Source organism: Quercus robur, chromosome 5 (genome assembly GCF_932294415.1).
Source record: "Quercus robur chromosome 5, dhQueRobu3.1, whole genome shotgun sequence".
Classification (NCBI taxonomy): Eukaryota; Viridiplantae; Streptophyta; class Magnoliopsida; order Fagales; family Fagaceae; genus Quercus; species Quercus robur.
In genome coordinates this window covers 79,747,406-79,763,653 of record NC_065538.1, presented here as the reverse complement: position 1 = coordinate 79,763,653, position 16,248 = coordinate 79,747,406, and the positions used below count along the sequence as shown (strand labels likewise).

The 16,248-nt window shown below is 36.2% G+C and overlaps 1 protein-coding gene and 1 pseudogene across 1 annotated transcript; one reads left to right on the top strand and one right to left on the bottom strand.

Moving 5' to 3' along the window:
• Window positions 1–8,485: 8,485 nt before the first annotated feature.
• LOC126728789 (cysteine-rich receptor-like protein kinase 10) lies at window positions 8,486–14,255 on the bottom strand (annotated as a pseudogene).
• A 278-nt stretch (window positions 14,256–14,533) lies between these two features.
• On the top strand, window positions 14,534–15,973 carry LOC126728788 (uncharacterized). The gene has a single exon (XM_050434568.1). The coding sequence runs from the start codon at window positions 14,534–14,536 to the stop codon at window positions 15,971–15,973; it is 1,440 nt and encodes a 479-aa protein (XP_050290525.1).
• Window positions 15,974–16,248: the final 275 nt, after the last annotated feature.

Here is a 16,248-nt window from a genome sequence, read left to right as displayed (position 1 = left end):
ACAAATGAAAAAAAATTGAAGATTAATAATCATAAAACAAAAGTTACAGATTTGATGTGCATTTAGTCTCTATTTTTAATGTCAGTGCATAGATTAATATAAGAAACTTCACAAAATGGAAATCATGAAATTCATGTCATGGCTTGAACTCTAATGAAAGCAGCAATATAGTCTCTATTTTCAATGTCAGTGCATAGACTCATACTGTTTGTAGCAAATAGAAATTCTACAAGAAATGAAATCAGGAAATGATATCAACATGAAGTTCAATGTCCACACCTATCGCAAAAATGGAAAATTTTTATATAAACTATACTTTCATATATTAATGAATAATTTTTTTTAAACATTTGGATTATCATATTATGATATAATATGAAAATGACTATGTTGTTCAGCTTGGTTTTGGAATCTCATCTGAGATACTTACAAGAAATCCACTAGTCAAGTTCTTAAGCTGCAAGAACAACAATACTGTTTTTCTAGGGTCCATTTGTCTTATGATAAATAATGGTAATTTATTAATAGAATAAGTTACTTCATGTTCATGATGATAAGCAGACCATAACCTAAAAGAATTATGCACAAAGCTAAGTGATTATGTGAAATCTAGAACGAGGTTCTATTTGTAAGCACCCCAAGCATGAGACCAATCAAACAAAGTTCTATTCAACAATGATTCCAACCAAGTTTTTAATTAGTTTGTATCTTCAAAAATACAGATATTTTGCTCCTTCCATAGTAGCCATTTTTTCTTGCAATATGAAATAGAACTTTTTCAAACAACCCATTTTCAAATAGTAAAAAATTTAACTACACCAATCAATCACTTATTATCATCTTTTCTTCCCTAAGCAAAATTTGAACCTGAGTCATACCCATAAAACAAATGAAAAAAAATTGAAGATTTTGGTAATGCGAGATCTCCCTCTGATAATCATCCATTTCCCACAAAACAAATGTAGTACAAAACAGTAATCAATGGCAGAGCAACGTACTTGTAATTAACGGCAGTGGGTACGGTGAGGATTCGACGGAAGCACCAGGGTTCTGGCAACTGCGACTGATCGAAGAGGGTGAGGGAGACTGATGGAGAGTGGGGGAGAGTGAGGATGAGTGATCGCAGAGAGAGGGGGAGTGTAGAGGGAGAGTGATGGCAGAGAGCGAGGGAGAGTGTACAGGGAGAGAGTGAACAGGCGTTGTGAGATGTTAGGCGTTCAAATTGTTAAGGCAAACTCGGTTTTCTAGTTACCGAGTTATGCATGTATAAACGACCATTTTTTTATTGGAAAAAGCCACGTCTGCTTTGCCAGTGTGACACAAAGTTGAAACTAACTCGACTACATGAGAATCGAGTTCTTCAATAAATCTCGACTTTCATATTATCGAGTGACAAAACAGGGGCATTTACCTAATTAGTTTGAGAAAAAGGGCAAAATGCTGGAAAGTTTGTGAGAAAAGGGTAAATGCCCATTTTGGCTCAGGTGGGAGTCTTTTAGTGGAATGGTTGACCCTTTATGACTAAGTAAAACCTTCAAAGTTTAGAAAAATGTTATGACTATAAAAAAAAATTCTCAAGTTTTAATATAACTTGCTATGTGTTGAATTGTGATTAGTGAAGGTGTGGATCCACCATTTTACTTCCACCAATTAAAACTCACTGCATAACAACTTTTGCCAAATATTGTAAACTTTTATATAGCCATATTAGTATTCTGAAATCCAATAGAAAATTGATCAAAAAAATAGTGGATGGCGACAAAATAAAAATAGAATGATAGTTTCCTTTCATAAAGAAAATAATGGTAGTGTGATCATGTCAATGTCATTTGTTCTTTTCAGACACGTTTTTTTCTAAATTGATGATTTTTTCCACCTTTAAATTTGATGTCACACATTTTATTTATTAAAAATTGAATGATGTTACATATGTTACAAATTGATGCGTGTTCAATTATAAAAAAAAGTAATTTAAAATATTATTTATTTAGATTTAAAATCCACCAATCAAATTAATTATCTCTAAGTTTATGTAGCAAAATTTGTAATAAATCTAACATTTAGTTTTAAAACATTATAAACTAGCTTTATATAATATGCTCATATAAGTTAGTTATGTCAAGAGTCTTGTAATTCAACTGATTGATACTTTCTAAGAATTTTTGAAATATTAATCTAGGATGCAATTCAAAGTATGATCGATTGATGAAGATAGAAGAAAACTTATTTCAAGCACACACTTTGATGATTTTTTTATAGACTATTGTTTTAATACAATATAAAAAATTTATGGACTAAATTAGAACATTTAAATTATTATGGACTATTTTAAAACATGAGACAAATGTTAGAGACTAAAATAGTATTAAAGATATATTTTTTTATAATTTATATTATAAATAATTGATATCAAATACATCATTCATGATAAAATTTTAATTTTTAAAAAAGCTAAAAAGCATAGATGATGTCACATTATTTTCATTTATTATTATTTTTTATTTAGTAAATTGAAATCTTAAATAACAATAGCAAGACATTATATATTGTTAGGTTCTAAGACTTTAGGAACTAATGTATTAGAATTTCAATTTGTAAAATGTTGGCAAACCATGAACAAAACATAGAATCTAGATTTAGGCTTGCTCAAAGTATGTTTAATTGTAAAATTGGAATCGAGTGATTGCAGAAATTATTGGACAAAATCTGCAAGGCTTGATAGATTGAAAATTAGACTCGATCGATCGAAACATTTGCAGATTTATTTTTTTGCAGAAATTCCAATTCAGCCCAAGCCCATATGACGTGTAGGGTTTTGTGTTTTACTCCAAGTATAAAAGGAAAAACCCTAGCTACGTTTTAGAAGTCTTTTGATAGTTGTGTATTGAATCTTTTGTGAGATCTAGAGGTGTTTACCTTCATATATACACTTAGGGTTATCAAATTCAAGATTCACATCAAGAACTTAATGATCTCTTTAGTTGCTGCATAAAGAACTTTAAAGAAGATTTGAAACCTTTGAGTGGAGTCTCAAAGTCATAAGTAGGAGAACTTGTGGTTGTTGCAGATCAAGGAAAGAAGTAGTCCGTGGACTCAGAGCTACCACGTGGTCTTGGTAGTAAGTTTTCTACCCGAGGTAGCAATAGGGTGTTAGTGGTCTAAGTTCTATTGTAAAAACTTCAATTCTTTTATAGTAGATCTATTTTTACCATGAGGATAGCCAGGATCTTCCCTAGGTTTTTTACCGATTAGGTTTTCCTAGATTATCATATCGTTGTGTTCTTTATATTTCCACATTATTTACATATATGATTTTACTGTGTTAACCTAGAATATAATAATTTATCTAAGTAATCACTTGGCTAAATAACTAGGTTAAACGACTTGTGTGAAGGGGTCTAAAAATGAACATATATGTTTAGATTCTTGAAAAACTAAAGTAAATTAAGAGCTGTTGATCAAGGATATTAACTAGAATTCGGTGGGATGCCAATGTAATACCATGGGTCATAATTCTTTTGTATGAAAAATGTAAAGAAAAATGGTATATATGTGGTCCCAGAAATTTAAGTTCATTTCTACTTTAATACGGATAATTTGGAAAGTTCCTAATTAGTTCTTAGAGAATGATATTATCCTTGAAAATAATGACATATATTTTTATTTTATATATATATATTTGGGTCGATATGGACTTGGAACTTGTACCCAAACTTGTGAATTTTTAACCCAAAAAAAACACCCGATCCTTTTTTTTGGGAGGGGGGGGGGGGGGTTGGTTGTGTTAAAATATATATAAAAGACTAGTTAAATTAGCAAATCAGTATGCTAAACCATTTAAAGGTAACATGATATCAACCATCCAAAAGTAATGACCACGTTGAATCAAATGGCAACCACCATAAAATTTTCTTTCTAGTTTGACCATAGGGAGAAAATATTTAGAGAAGTCTAGCATCCTTTGGTGCAATACCCTGTGGGGGGCCTTTTTGTGTTATTGGGCTAAGCCTACTAGGCTAAGACCTGTTATGGTGTGAGTTGGAAAGTTGGGCCTGACCTATTATTCTAGCAGGACCTTGATAAATGTCTAGTCTTTGCACAAACCCAGCATCCCAAAAATAAAGACAACAACCATTAATGAACACATGTATATTAATTCACAAATGTTAGTATGCATTTATAGATTCAAGAGCAAATATCTTGTGGTAGAAAGATAAGTTACATCGGGAAAAATTAACCAGCAAAGCAATTAACATAGTCAATATGGCAGAAATCAAAATGCTAAATAATAAAGCATAATGTAAAATAACATAGCAGAATGTAAGAATGATAAGTCCTTCCGCAAGAAGTGAACCAAAGAGAACCCGAACCTAACTTGAACAACCTTACTATTGGGTTGAGTCATCAAAGTTGTGCATTCTGGGGAATGGGCCTAGATGACTACTTGTTGCTGCTTTGGGATTTCAAAGAGTGGGTTTGCTGTAAAAGGGAGGGAAAAGATAGCCTATTGATGCATGCTTTTTCTATCATGTTTACTCTCGCTTCTTTTACTTCACTCTCTCTTTTCTCTATTATTTCTGTTTCAATTCTCTCCATTTTCTTGCCTTAATTGCTATCCTCCTTCCCTTTATAGCTATTGTTCGTATTTATACTAGGCCGATCCAATAGGATTTCTTTCTTTTACCCTTATAACTCACCAACCATTTTTGTCTGCTGTGAGCATCTCTTCAGAGCCGGCCACTAACCTATTGGTTGCTAGCCACCACTACATCTAAGCATGCCCAGTACCTTCTCTCTCTTCCACTACTCATTCCACGACAAATTCCAATTCGTTTGGTTTTGTTGTGAGTCTTTCTCCTTGCTTGTACAGATAAGGATTTAGGTCTCTCTCTCTCTCTCTACTTACTTCTTTGGCATGTATCGAGTGGTCCCAATTGTCTTCCACCTATTTTGGGGATAGATGCCATCCTAAGAAAGCATCTCCCAAAAGAGGCCCTAGCTAGATATCAGAAATAGGTCATTTTCCCCCCTCCACCAAACCACACATTATGTAAATCTCTTAACTCTGGGCCCACCTCCCTTGCATTGGTTGGGTACAGGTTGGTGGTGCTCCAGCCATAGTGTTATTTTCTAGCACTTTCTGTTTTTGTTTTCTTTCTTTCCCACACTGTTTCCGCCATTGTTGATCATCTTTGTCTTGTTCTGCTCTTGCTTCTTTTTTTGCCCCTTCTTATCCTTTATGGAGGATGGCGATGGGCTTATCGGGCTTGCCCCATTTTTGCCTATTCTTGGGCTTGTGGGCTTGCCTGCTAATATTTTTTGCCGAGTTGGCCCATTGAGCCTTGTTTTTTTCTCTCTTTCCTTTTAGGCTTTTATGGCCCTTTATTTTTGCCATTGCTTACTAATCTCTTTTCTCCATCTCTCTTTGTTGGTTACTAGGCTTTTATGCTGTTGGGCCATTTTTATAAAAGAACGAGTATCAACAAACCCTAAATTTCTACAATAAAACTCATAAGATTCTTCTCATTCATATTTGAGAGAATTAGAGGTTAGAAGAATTGTTGCTGTTACCCTAGAACAATACTAGAGCTATGGTCACTTAATGTACTTTTTTTCTAAAAATATTACTATTTAATTTGAAGATTTTTTTGGAATGTAAGAATTTATAAAAGAAAGAAAAAACAAAACAAAACAATGTCATTTTTGGCACTAGACGACAAATCATCTAACTTTTATGGTGATTAGGGGTGTGCATCAAACCCATACCCGACAAATTTGACCCAACCCAACTCAACCTAATGCCTTGAGTTGGTTTTCATGGGTTGTGTTAGGTTAGAATTTTATTTTGATCCTTGGGATGGATCGGGTTAGAGATGATAGTTTTTTCAACCCATATGACCCAACATGATCCATCATTTATACAAGTATATTTTATTATCGTTATTTCAATTTTTTAATTTAATTGATTTTGGATTTTGATATTTTGATAATTAGTTAGGATGAATTTGAAACATTATTATATAACTTGTAATAATTTATTAAAAAAATTGTTTAAATAATTGATGAAAAGCTTAATTGTTTACAAGGTTATGTATGCATAAACCACTAACCCAGACGTCAAGTTGAGTTGAGTTGATAATTTATCAACTTGACAAGGTCAGATTGGGTTGAATAAAAATTTAAATTTTGGACACCCCAAGTGACGATAATATCATTAGTGAACTTTAACTTGTGGAAAAGAAGAAATTTTATGTGAATCGAACAAATATGGGTCGATTTGTAACCTGATTACAGATAGTGTTTTTTGTGTTTATTGTGGATCGAACAAATTAGTGAGCTTTTTACAGATAGTGTTTTTTGTTCATTATTATTATTATTATTATTATTATTATGTGAACAAATATGGGTCGATCTGTAACCCGATTAACTAAACCCATACTTAATCGACTTGACCTATTCGTAACCCATTTAAGATGATCCTTTTTTTTAAACCTGAACCCAATTAATGACCATACTTGACCCGACCAATTTTCCAAGTCTAATATTCACAGGTTTTACGTGACAACAATTTTGTCACATTTTCTAATAACTCACGTGAAATCGAACAACTCCATGTTGAGTATGATACCCACTAGTATTAGAGGTAAACACAGCATAACATAGGTACTACCAACAAATTTAAAAATGGTAAAAGAAAGATGTTCATATGTACGACCCCTTTCCATTTTAAATTCGAAAAGATCTGCACAAATTTTTAATAAAAGTACACGTTCTTTTTTCATAGTTTCTTTTCTTTTCTTCGTTTTAAGAAACTCTTCCTAGTTTTTTTTTTTTTTTTTTAAACTTTTTTTGTGAATATTGTTTTTTTTTGAGAATCTTTTGTTGAATTAATAGTTTGTTTTAAACTAACTGAATGATACATGTACATGCACCAAGCTGTAAACTCTACACCAAGCTACTTCAAAAAAAAAAAAAAAAAAACTCTACCCCAAGCTGTAAACATTTGATTTACTTTGTAATAAAAGAGATCAGGTGATAATGTTATTGCAGAAGTGAATTAAGGAAAAGAAAAAAAAAATAAAGTGCTTATGCATGTAGTAGTAACTCAAAAAAGTGAAGGATGGTGGAGCTATGGTTCCCTAGCCTTTTGAAATTTTTTGTTAATATATAATAACAATCTCCCAAAAACATAAATTTAAAGTGATCAATTAGTTCGTATATGTGACTTGTGATCAAAATAAAAATAAAAATAAAAATCATTTGTTACGTAACAAACAAAAACAAATCCTATAAAAAAAAATCTCATCTAAAAAAAAAAGAAAAAGAAAAAAGCAAGCGACGATAACTACGTTTCATACGAGGTTCACTTATTTGGGACATAAAACTAAAAGTTGGGACTTCAGAATTTAGTTCTTTATTCTTCACTCAACTCAAGATCTTCAAGAGATATGTGAAACTTTGTAGAATTGATTATATTTTTGTCATTAAACAAATTTTTTCCACAAGAAATCACAAATCATGAAAATCTCTTGTTCAAAATAGAAGTTCACCATTATTAGCATAATAATATAGTTCTACATCTGGATTTAAAAAAAAAAAACTGTTGGACGTTTTAGAATTGTGCCAACTGCTAATATAGATCAATAGCCTACCAATTTATTTATGAAATGTTTGTACTTGTACTTATTCTTTTGGTATTTATTATAACCATGGAACGAGCATTTTGAATCTTAAATATTATAATATACTCATTGATTTTTTACATAAAAAAGGAAATTAGGGTAAAATTTAGTAGAAAATTATCATAGATGAATTGAATAATACAAAAGAACATTGAGTTCAATTCTGAATATAATAAATGATAAAGTTGAAATATTTTAAAAATGGTTACTTGTATTTTGTATCTTTTATTTTATTAATATTTAATTGATGCTAATTTCATTTTTCATTATTAATTTTGTTTTATATTTTAGTATATGTATATATATATATATATTATTCTTTAATGATCAAATTACTTGATTCATATCTTGCCCCCCAAGTCAAATTCCTCGCTCTGTCCCCAGCCACCAGTCCCACCTTTACAACAACAACAATAAATTAAATTAAAAAAAAAAAAAAAAAAAAAAAAACTTTAAAATGGAAAACTCGTTTTGCCAAACCATCGACAGTGTTTGATTTGCCTCCAGTTTGAAAAGCCCCATATATAGATGTATAACAAAACACATTAATAAGCCTTATTGATGTAGTAAAAAAAAAAAAAAAACAGCCTTACTGGTTGTTATAAATCTGTCTTCAAGATAATTTTTCCAAATTAAGCCCAGATTCTGAACCAAGTTTCGGAGATGAAGATTGTACCAGAAATTCCCTACGATTGGAAGCCCAGCCACTGTTCATCATGACCCATTTCCTCAAACTCAACCGCACCCTAGCAAACAATTAGGCTATAGCACAAAAAATGGGACATTGTAGATTTCATTAAGCACTAACGAGGATATAACTCAGTAATTGAAGCTTCATTTGTTGAGACTAAGTGAAACTCCTGTTGTGATGATGAGGTATTCGATTTAACACTGCTGTGCCTGACAAATGCAGGCTGGGAGAGTACAGGAAGATTGCGGGAGAAACTATTAAGCATGAGAACCACTGAAGCCATAGTTGGTCTCTCAGCAATATTTTCTTGAACACACAGTATAAGCCGATGTGGATGCATCTCCATATTTCAGTTGTTGAATTGCTTCTCAACGTTGGATCTATAAGATTTGACATATTCCCCTCCCTTCAATATGTATATACAAAATTAAAAAGGAAATTCTTCTATTTCTTTTCAATGGCATGAACACAATTCATGATAAATTACTAACTTTCTCTAGAGTCCTAACTGTTATAAACCTGTGAATTTAATAATTTAATTAACGTTTTAGCAATTCAAAGAAAAACCTTAATGTATTAGCGGGGAATTTGAGATTTATACTTACATGGGTTGGAAGATACTCTACATTCTCCTCGTCACGAAAACAACTATTTCTTTGGCCACTCACTATTTCCAAAATCAACACACCAAAACTATAAATATCTTATTTGATTGAGAAATGTCCCTGCATTACATATTCTGGAGTCATGTATCCACTGCATATAAAAGATAAATTTTTTTACAAATCATCTTCAATTCAAATGGTAGTAGAGCTTTAAAAATCAAGATAATAATATTCAAACTATATATTTATTAACAAAATCCACTCATTTATGGGATATTCTCATCTATTGGAAAATTTTTTATTAGATTCATGTACAAAAGTAACCTCTAGAAATAAATTGGGGAGTCACGTTTAGTTGAGTTAGTATTATTTTGATACTTACTGGGTTCCCACAATTCTACTTGTATTTCCTTGAGTTTGGTCCAATACAAATAATCTTGCCATACCAAAGTCAGAGACTTTAGGGTTCATTTCTTCATCCAAGAGAATGTTGCTGGCTTTGAGATCACGATGAATAATACGAAGTCGAGAATCCTCATGAAGGTAAAGAAGCCCTCGAGTAATGCCGCCTATGATTTTGTAACGTTTTTCCCAATCTAAGTGTGCACAATTGATTGGATCTATAATAATTGTGGGAAGTATGTTACTATCTCAACTCTCAAGTATCATGTAAGTTCAAAAACGTGTATAAACACCTTTGAACGTTTAGACCCCCAAATTACAACTTAACCAATTCAAGCTTTATGTCAAACAACTAGTGTGCGGAAACTTAACATAAGCTATAAACAGAATTGGAAATCAATCTAAGCCAATTATAAATCACATCCATAGCAGAAAATAAAAGGCAAAGATAAAGGGAAGAGAGATGCAAATACAAGGACAACACACGATGTGTTATCGAAGAGGAAACCGAAGCTCTCGGCGTAAAACCTCTCCGCCGCCCTCCAAGCGGTCAATAATCCACTAGAAAATGTAGTTGGGATACATGAACAGCAATAGACCCTCCAAGCCTAATCTACCCGATGTACCTAAGCCCTCCAAGCTTCTTGCTCCAACGAGGTTGCGCCGAACCTTTTTCTTTTCTAGCTTACCGGATTCCGCTACTAGACCATAGCATCCGCCATCCTTGGCATCTTCCAATGCTTCCCAAAATTCCAAAAACACTCAACACTCTAAATGGGTGTGGGTAGTGTTTGGATAGAAATCTCCTCTCAATAGGTATGACAATGAGAGAGGAAATGAGAAGAGACTACAAAGATTTCTCTCTAAGAATGAGTAGCTCTCTCTAATTGGGTGGGTGTTTTGAAGAAACCTCTCTTAGGGTTTTTCTTTCTGAATAGCCACACATATCTTGTGGGAATGAGGGGTATTTATACTGGTGTGAGAATGGAATACGAAGAGTCAGTTTTTCCAAAAACAGGGCTGGCTGGCGACTTGACCTCGCGACTTGACTGAGTCGCGAGTTCAAGTCGCGAGCTAACTTAATGGCCAGTCTGGATTCTTGTCGTGTAGTGCTCCAGGTGGCGTGACTGTTCAGCTCCCCTGCATGCTCTGCACGTGAGCAACTTTTGGCGGCTTGCAAGCCGCGAGCCACCCGCGAGTCCTAGCCGCGAGTCTCTGCTTCACTGCACTGTCTTGAGCATTTCTTCACACTCTCTCACACACTACCCTTACATGATTCCCACCTAAATACAAGGTTTCTAAGTGCTATATTACAAGCAAATTTGTCATGGAATAAAGCCAGCACATGGTTGATTAAATTCAACCTTACATATCATTTATGCAAGATTTATAACTCAAATAAATTCTTTTGATTTATAACCTTGAAACAAAAAAAGAATTGCAAATTTACCAAATATGAAATAATCCAGGCCTTTGTTAGGCACGAGCTCATATATAAGAAGTCTTTCAGCTCCTTCCAAACAAAAACCTAGGAGCCTAAGTTTTGATGTTGAAGCTTGGCGACTAACAAGACCTCAATTATTAATTCCGCATCTCCTTGTCTAGAATTCATTGACAACCTTTTGACAGCTATATCCTGACCATTGGGAAGCCTACCCTATGATCAAAATAGAGTCTAAATTAAAACAAACGAAACAATACAGAAGGAATTCAGATACATTGTTTATTTGCTTTAACACATTTATGGATGGTTAGTAGTCCTTTTCACATGATAACATTTCCTTACTCTATAAACAGCCCCAAATCCACCTTGTCCAAGCTTATTTGCATCCGAGAAGTCATCTGTTGCTTCTCTTACAGTGTTGAAGTCAAATTGCAAGGACTCTCCAAAACTGATGTCATTCGATGCTTCATGGAGTAGACATTTATTAGCTCATGTTTAAATATATAGTAAGTGCATGATGTGGATAGTATAGCAACATACAAAAGCGTGGTGCTACTAAAGTGTATGTCAAATTGACTTTACTACAATGGAAAATATATTTTTACACTACTTTACATCTACTATATCACACACATTCTCACAACATTTTAAAAACTTTCAAATCCCAAAACTTCTGAAACACTTCTAAAAGTGAATATGAAATAACCAATGTAAAAAGAGTGATGTGATAGAATAAAAGCCCTGCTAAAATATTGATCCCTACATTGGAGCAATGTATGTGACAACAGTTGCACACATAAAAAGTTTTCCCTAGTTCACATGGCTGGACTTGGGTTGGGACAATAATCATTGTAACAAATATCGTAATTTTATTTCACAGAGAGAATCAAGGAATCACTAGGGTCATCAAGAAACTGTTAACGAACAATTGATTCATTTCATATTTCACATTAGACTTACATTATAATTACGTGAGTCTTGACACTTTTTGATTATTAGAAAAATTGAGAGTATAAGGAAAATTATGGCTCCCAAATTGATTTTTTGTGTACTAATTAAGGTCGTAGATCTTTTGATAAATGTGTTCACTGTGTTGTAGTAGGGAATAGTATATGACGCAAATAAATTGCCTGAAGTTATATACTGTTCCATGCAATTGTAACAGTGCTCCCAACAATATTTCTACAGGCTACGTGTCCCAAATACCAAGCGAAGCAATTATGTGGTCCAATACTTATATTTATTTATGTTGAAGCTATTACTGGACAGACCTAAAAATAAACTCAAGTTGGCTGCAGAATTTATGTGAAATCAAATTTAATCTCTACGATCATAACCCCAAAAGAATCCAAAAGGCAAGTGCATGAACCTATATAATTCAGCCATCACTGGTACTTAGAAAAAGCACATGAACCTCTGTTATGCAAGTCCATCAGCACATCATGGGACAATAAACTTGTAAAATGCAAGAAATTACCTTCAACTTTTTCCCTCGGCTTTCTCACTCTTAAAAAGATGTCTAAGGTTGAATTTAATCAACCATGTGTTGGCTCTATTCCATGACAAATTTGCTTGTAATATAGCACTTAGAAACCTTGTATTTAAGTGGGAATCATGTAAGGGTAGTGTGTGAGAGAGTGTGAAGAAATGCTCAAGACAGTGCAGTGAAGCAGAGACTCGCGACTAGGACTCGCGGGTGGCTCGCGACTAGGACTCGCGGGTGGCTCGCGGCTTGCAAGCCGCCAAAAGTTGCTCATGTGCAGAGCATGCAGGGGAGCTGAACAGTCACGCCACCTGGAGCACTACATGACAAAAATCCAGACTGGCCATTAAGTTAGCTCGCGACTTGAACTCGCGACTCAGTCAAGTCGCGAGATCAAGTCGCCAGCTAGCCCTGCTTTTGGAAAAATTGACTCTTCGTATTCCATTCTCACACCAGTATAAATACCCCTCATTCCCACAAGATATGTGTGGCTATTCAGAAAAAAAAAAAAAAAAACCCTAAGAGAGGTTTCTTCAAAACACCCACCCAATTAGAGAGAGCTACTCATTCTTAGAGAGAAATCTTTGTAGTCTCTTCTCATTCCCTCTCTCATTGTCATACCTATTGAGAGGAGATTTCTATCCAAACACTACCCACACCCATTCAGAGTGTTAAGTGTCTTTGGAGCTTTGGGAAGCATTGGAAGATGCTAAGGATGGCGGATGCTACGGTCTAGTAGCGGAATCCGGTAAGCTAGAAAAGAAAAAGGTTCAGCGCAACCTCGTTGGAGCAAGAAGCTTGGAGGGCTTAGGTACATCGGGTAGATTAGGCTTGGAGGGTCTATTGCTGTTCATGTATCCCAACTACATTTTCTAGTGGATTATTGACCGCTTGGAGGGCGGCGGAGAGGTTTTACGCCGAGGGCTTTGGTTTCCTCTTCGATAACACATCGTGTGTTGTCCTTGTGTTTGCTTCTCTCTTCCCTTTATCTTTGCCTTTTATTTTCTACTGTGGATGTGATTTATAATTGGCTTAGATTGATTTCCAATTCTGTTTATAGCTTATGTTCATTTTCCGCACACTAGTTGTTTGTCATAAAGCTTGAATTGGTTATTTTGTTTTTGGGGGTCTAAACGTTCAAGGGTGTTTATACACGTTTTTGAACTTTCAAGATGCAAATGCTTATGACAAGTTTCATGATAATAATCACTGGAACAACAATGAGGACGATAATATGGACTGAATTACTCGCCTTTTCTGCAAAATCCAGAATTATGTTTGAAGAGGTAAAAATATGGTATGACGGACATTCATTAAATTGGGCCTGACGGATCCTAGTCCATGGGCCGATAGAGGGCAAGCCCAAGGCACAGCGGAAGCCCTAGATGGGAAATACTTGCAACACACACACTTAAATCATCATAGAATCCCAAGAAAAATAGGAATCCTAGCACAAAGAGAATTCCGGAAGATACGCGCGTTAATGAAGATCTTCTCTACAAGGAAATGTCTTGCCCATCACGTTTGGGACTATTCAAGAGGATTCCTATAAGGAAAAGACTTCTACACCAAGGAAGAGAGGCCAACCTTCTACTACTATAAAAGCCCCAATACCCTCACAAATCAAGGTACGCATAATTTACCCCTCTCTAGCACTTTATAGTTGTGAGAGTAGTTCTAACTTAACCTTCGGAGGGTATTTGGCCGGCACTACACCGGTGCTCTCTGTTAGATCTTCTCTCTTTTCTTTGCAGATATCGTTACGAGCGTGCAAGGATCATGTAGCTCATTGGTGATATTTACGGCATCATCAGTTGGCGCCGTCTGTGGGGAAGAGTAGTATCGTAACTACAGCTTGTAGACCATACAAACGCTACTCGGACAAAGGGCTACATGGTACTTACACGCTCAAGGGCGACCACCAACAACGTTCAGGAAGACGAGCCATAACCTACTGCCCTGGAGAGACAGGTCCTAACCCTTACAGTGGCAGTGGAGCGCCTCACTAGACAAAACCAGACCTTAGAGGAACAGCTGCGACAGAAAAACGCAGCGATGGGAAACCAAGAAGAAGATCAAAAAGGTGTCAGTGCTGATCGTAGGAATCAGGAGAGACCGAAGGGTAGTAACGCCCCAAGCAGACCGAAGCGACAAAACATAAGCCTCCCAACCCTCATGGATGGGGCTCCACCTATTGTCGCAGAGATGCAGGTAATAAAGGAGTAGATGGAAGTTATGATGAATGCCCTTAAAGGACGAGTATCCAACGATCTTAATGACCTAGTCAACCGAACCGACTCACTGTTCACTGCTTCCGTCAATTGCTTCCCTCTGCCGCATAAATTCCGCATACCACATATGGACAGTTACGATGGAGTCAAGGATCCTCTAGATCACCTGGAGACCTTCAAGACCTTGATGCACCATCAAGGAGTTGCAAACGAAATCATGTGTAGGGCCTTCCCTACAACGCTAAAGGGTGCTACGAGAATTTGGTTCAGTAGATTAACGCCTGGCTCTATTAGTACTTTCAAGAAGTTGAGCGCTCAGTCCACTTCGCACTTCATTAGAGGGCACAGATACAAGAAGTCAATTGCGTGTCTGATGAACATTAAGCAGTGGGAGGATGAGACACTGAGGTCCTACATAACTTGTTTAAAAAAGGAGGCCCTCTCAATTGACGAAGCGAACGACAAGATACTCGTGGCAGCATTTACTAATGGGCTACGAAAGGGTAAGTTCCTGTTTTCTCTATACAAGAACGATCCAAAGACCATGTCGGAAGTGCTTTACAGGGCTACCAAGTATATGAACGCAGAAGACGCACTGCTGGCTCGCGAGAATAAGCCCAGAAAAAGAGAAAGACAGGAGGACACACGACAGGATAGGGGGCGCAAAGTGGTTAGGACCGGAGAACGACGGAATGATAGACGCTCCAAACCCTCCGCTGGGAGATTCACAAGCTTCACCTCGTTAACTACCCCAATAGACCAGGTCTTGATGCAAATCAAAGACGAAGGAAGCCTGACATTCCCTAGCAAGTTGAAGGGAGATCCCAGCAAGAGACCAAGGGATAAGTACTGCCGCTTCCATCGAGACCACGAGCACGACACAACTGACTACTACGATCTAAAACAGCAAATAGAGGCCCTTATAAGACAGGGGAAACTACAGAGGTTCATGAGCAAGGAGAAAGCGGATCCGCCCCAAGAGAAAACCCTACGACGGGAGAATGAGTGCCCAAGGCCGCCTATTGTAGAAATAAGAATGATCATAGAGGGCACGGCAACCTCTGGATCATCCAAAAAAGCCAAGAAGACCTACCTAAGAGTGGTCCAGAACGTCGAGCTCACGGGCACTGTACCCAAGATGACACAGATTGACAACCCCGTCATCGGATTTTCAGAAGAAGATGCTCGAAGGCTGCACCACCCACATGATGACGTGCTTGTCGTCAGCCTAAGGGTAGGAGACTACAACATGCACCGGGTTTTGGTCGACAACGGCAGTTCGACAGACATCTTGTATTACCTGGCTTTTCATCAGATGAGAATTGACAGAGAACAGTTGGTCCCGGTTAATGCCCCTCTAGTTGGTTTCAGAGGGATGAGAGTGTTCCCCATCGGTGCCGTCACATTGACATTAACGGTGGGAGATTACCCCTAGCAGATCACTAAGGAAGTAACATTCTTGGTGGTCGACTGTTCGTCCGCTTACAATGCCATTCTCGGACGACCCACCCTCAACTCATGGAAGGCTGTAACTTCAACCTACCATTTAATGATCAAGTTCCCAACGGATTATGGAGTAGGAGAACTGCGTGGAAATCAGGTGGCAACACGAGAATGCTATATTGCTATGCTAGAGATGGACGATCAACAACAAATAATGTGCATAGAAGAGAAATGGACAGTAGCAGAGCCAGTTGAAGAGTTAGAAGA

Coding starts and splice junctions, on each gene's coding strand:
- LOC126728788 (XM_050434568.1), top strand. CDS start 14,534: ATGGAAGTTATGATGAATGCCCTTAAAGGACGAGTATCCAACGATCTT.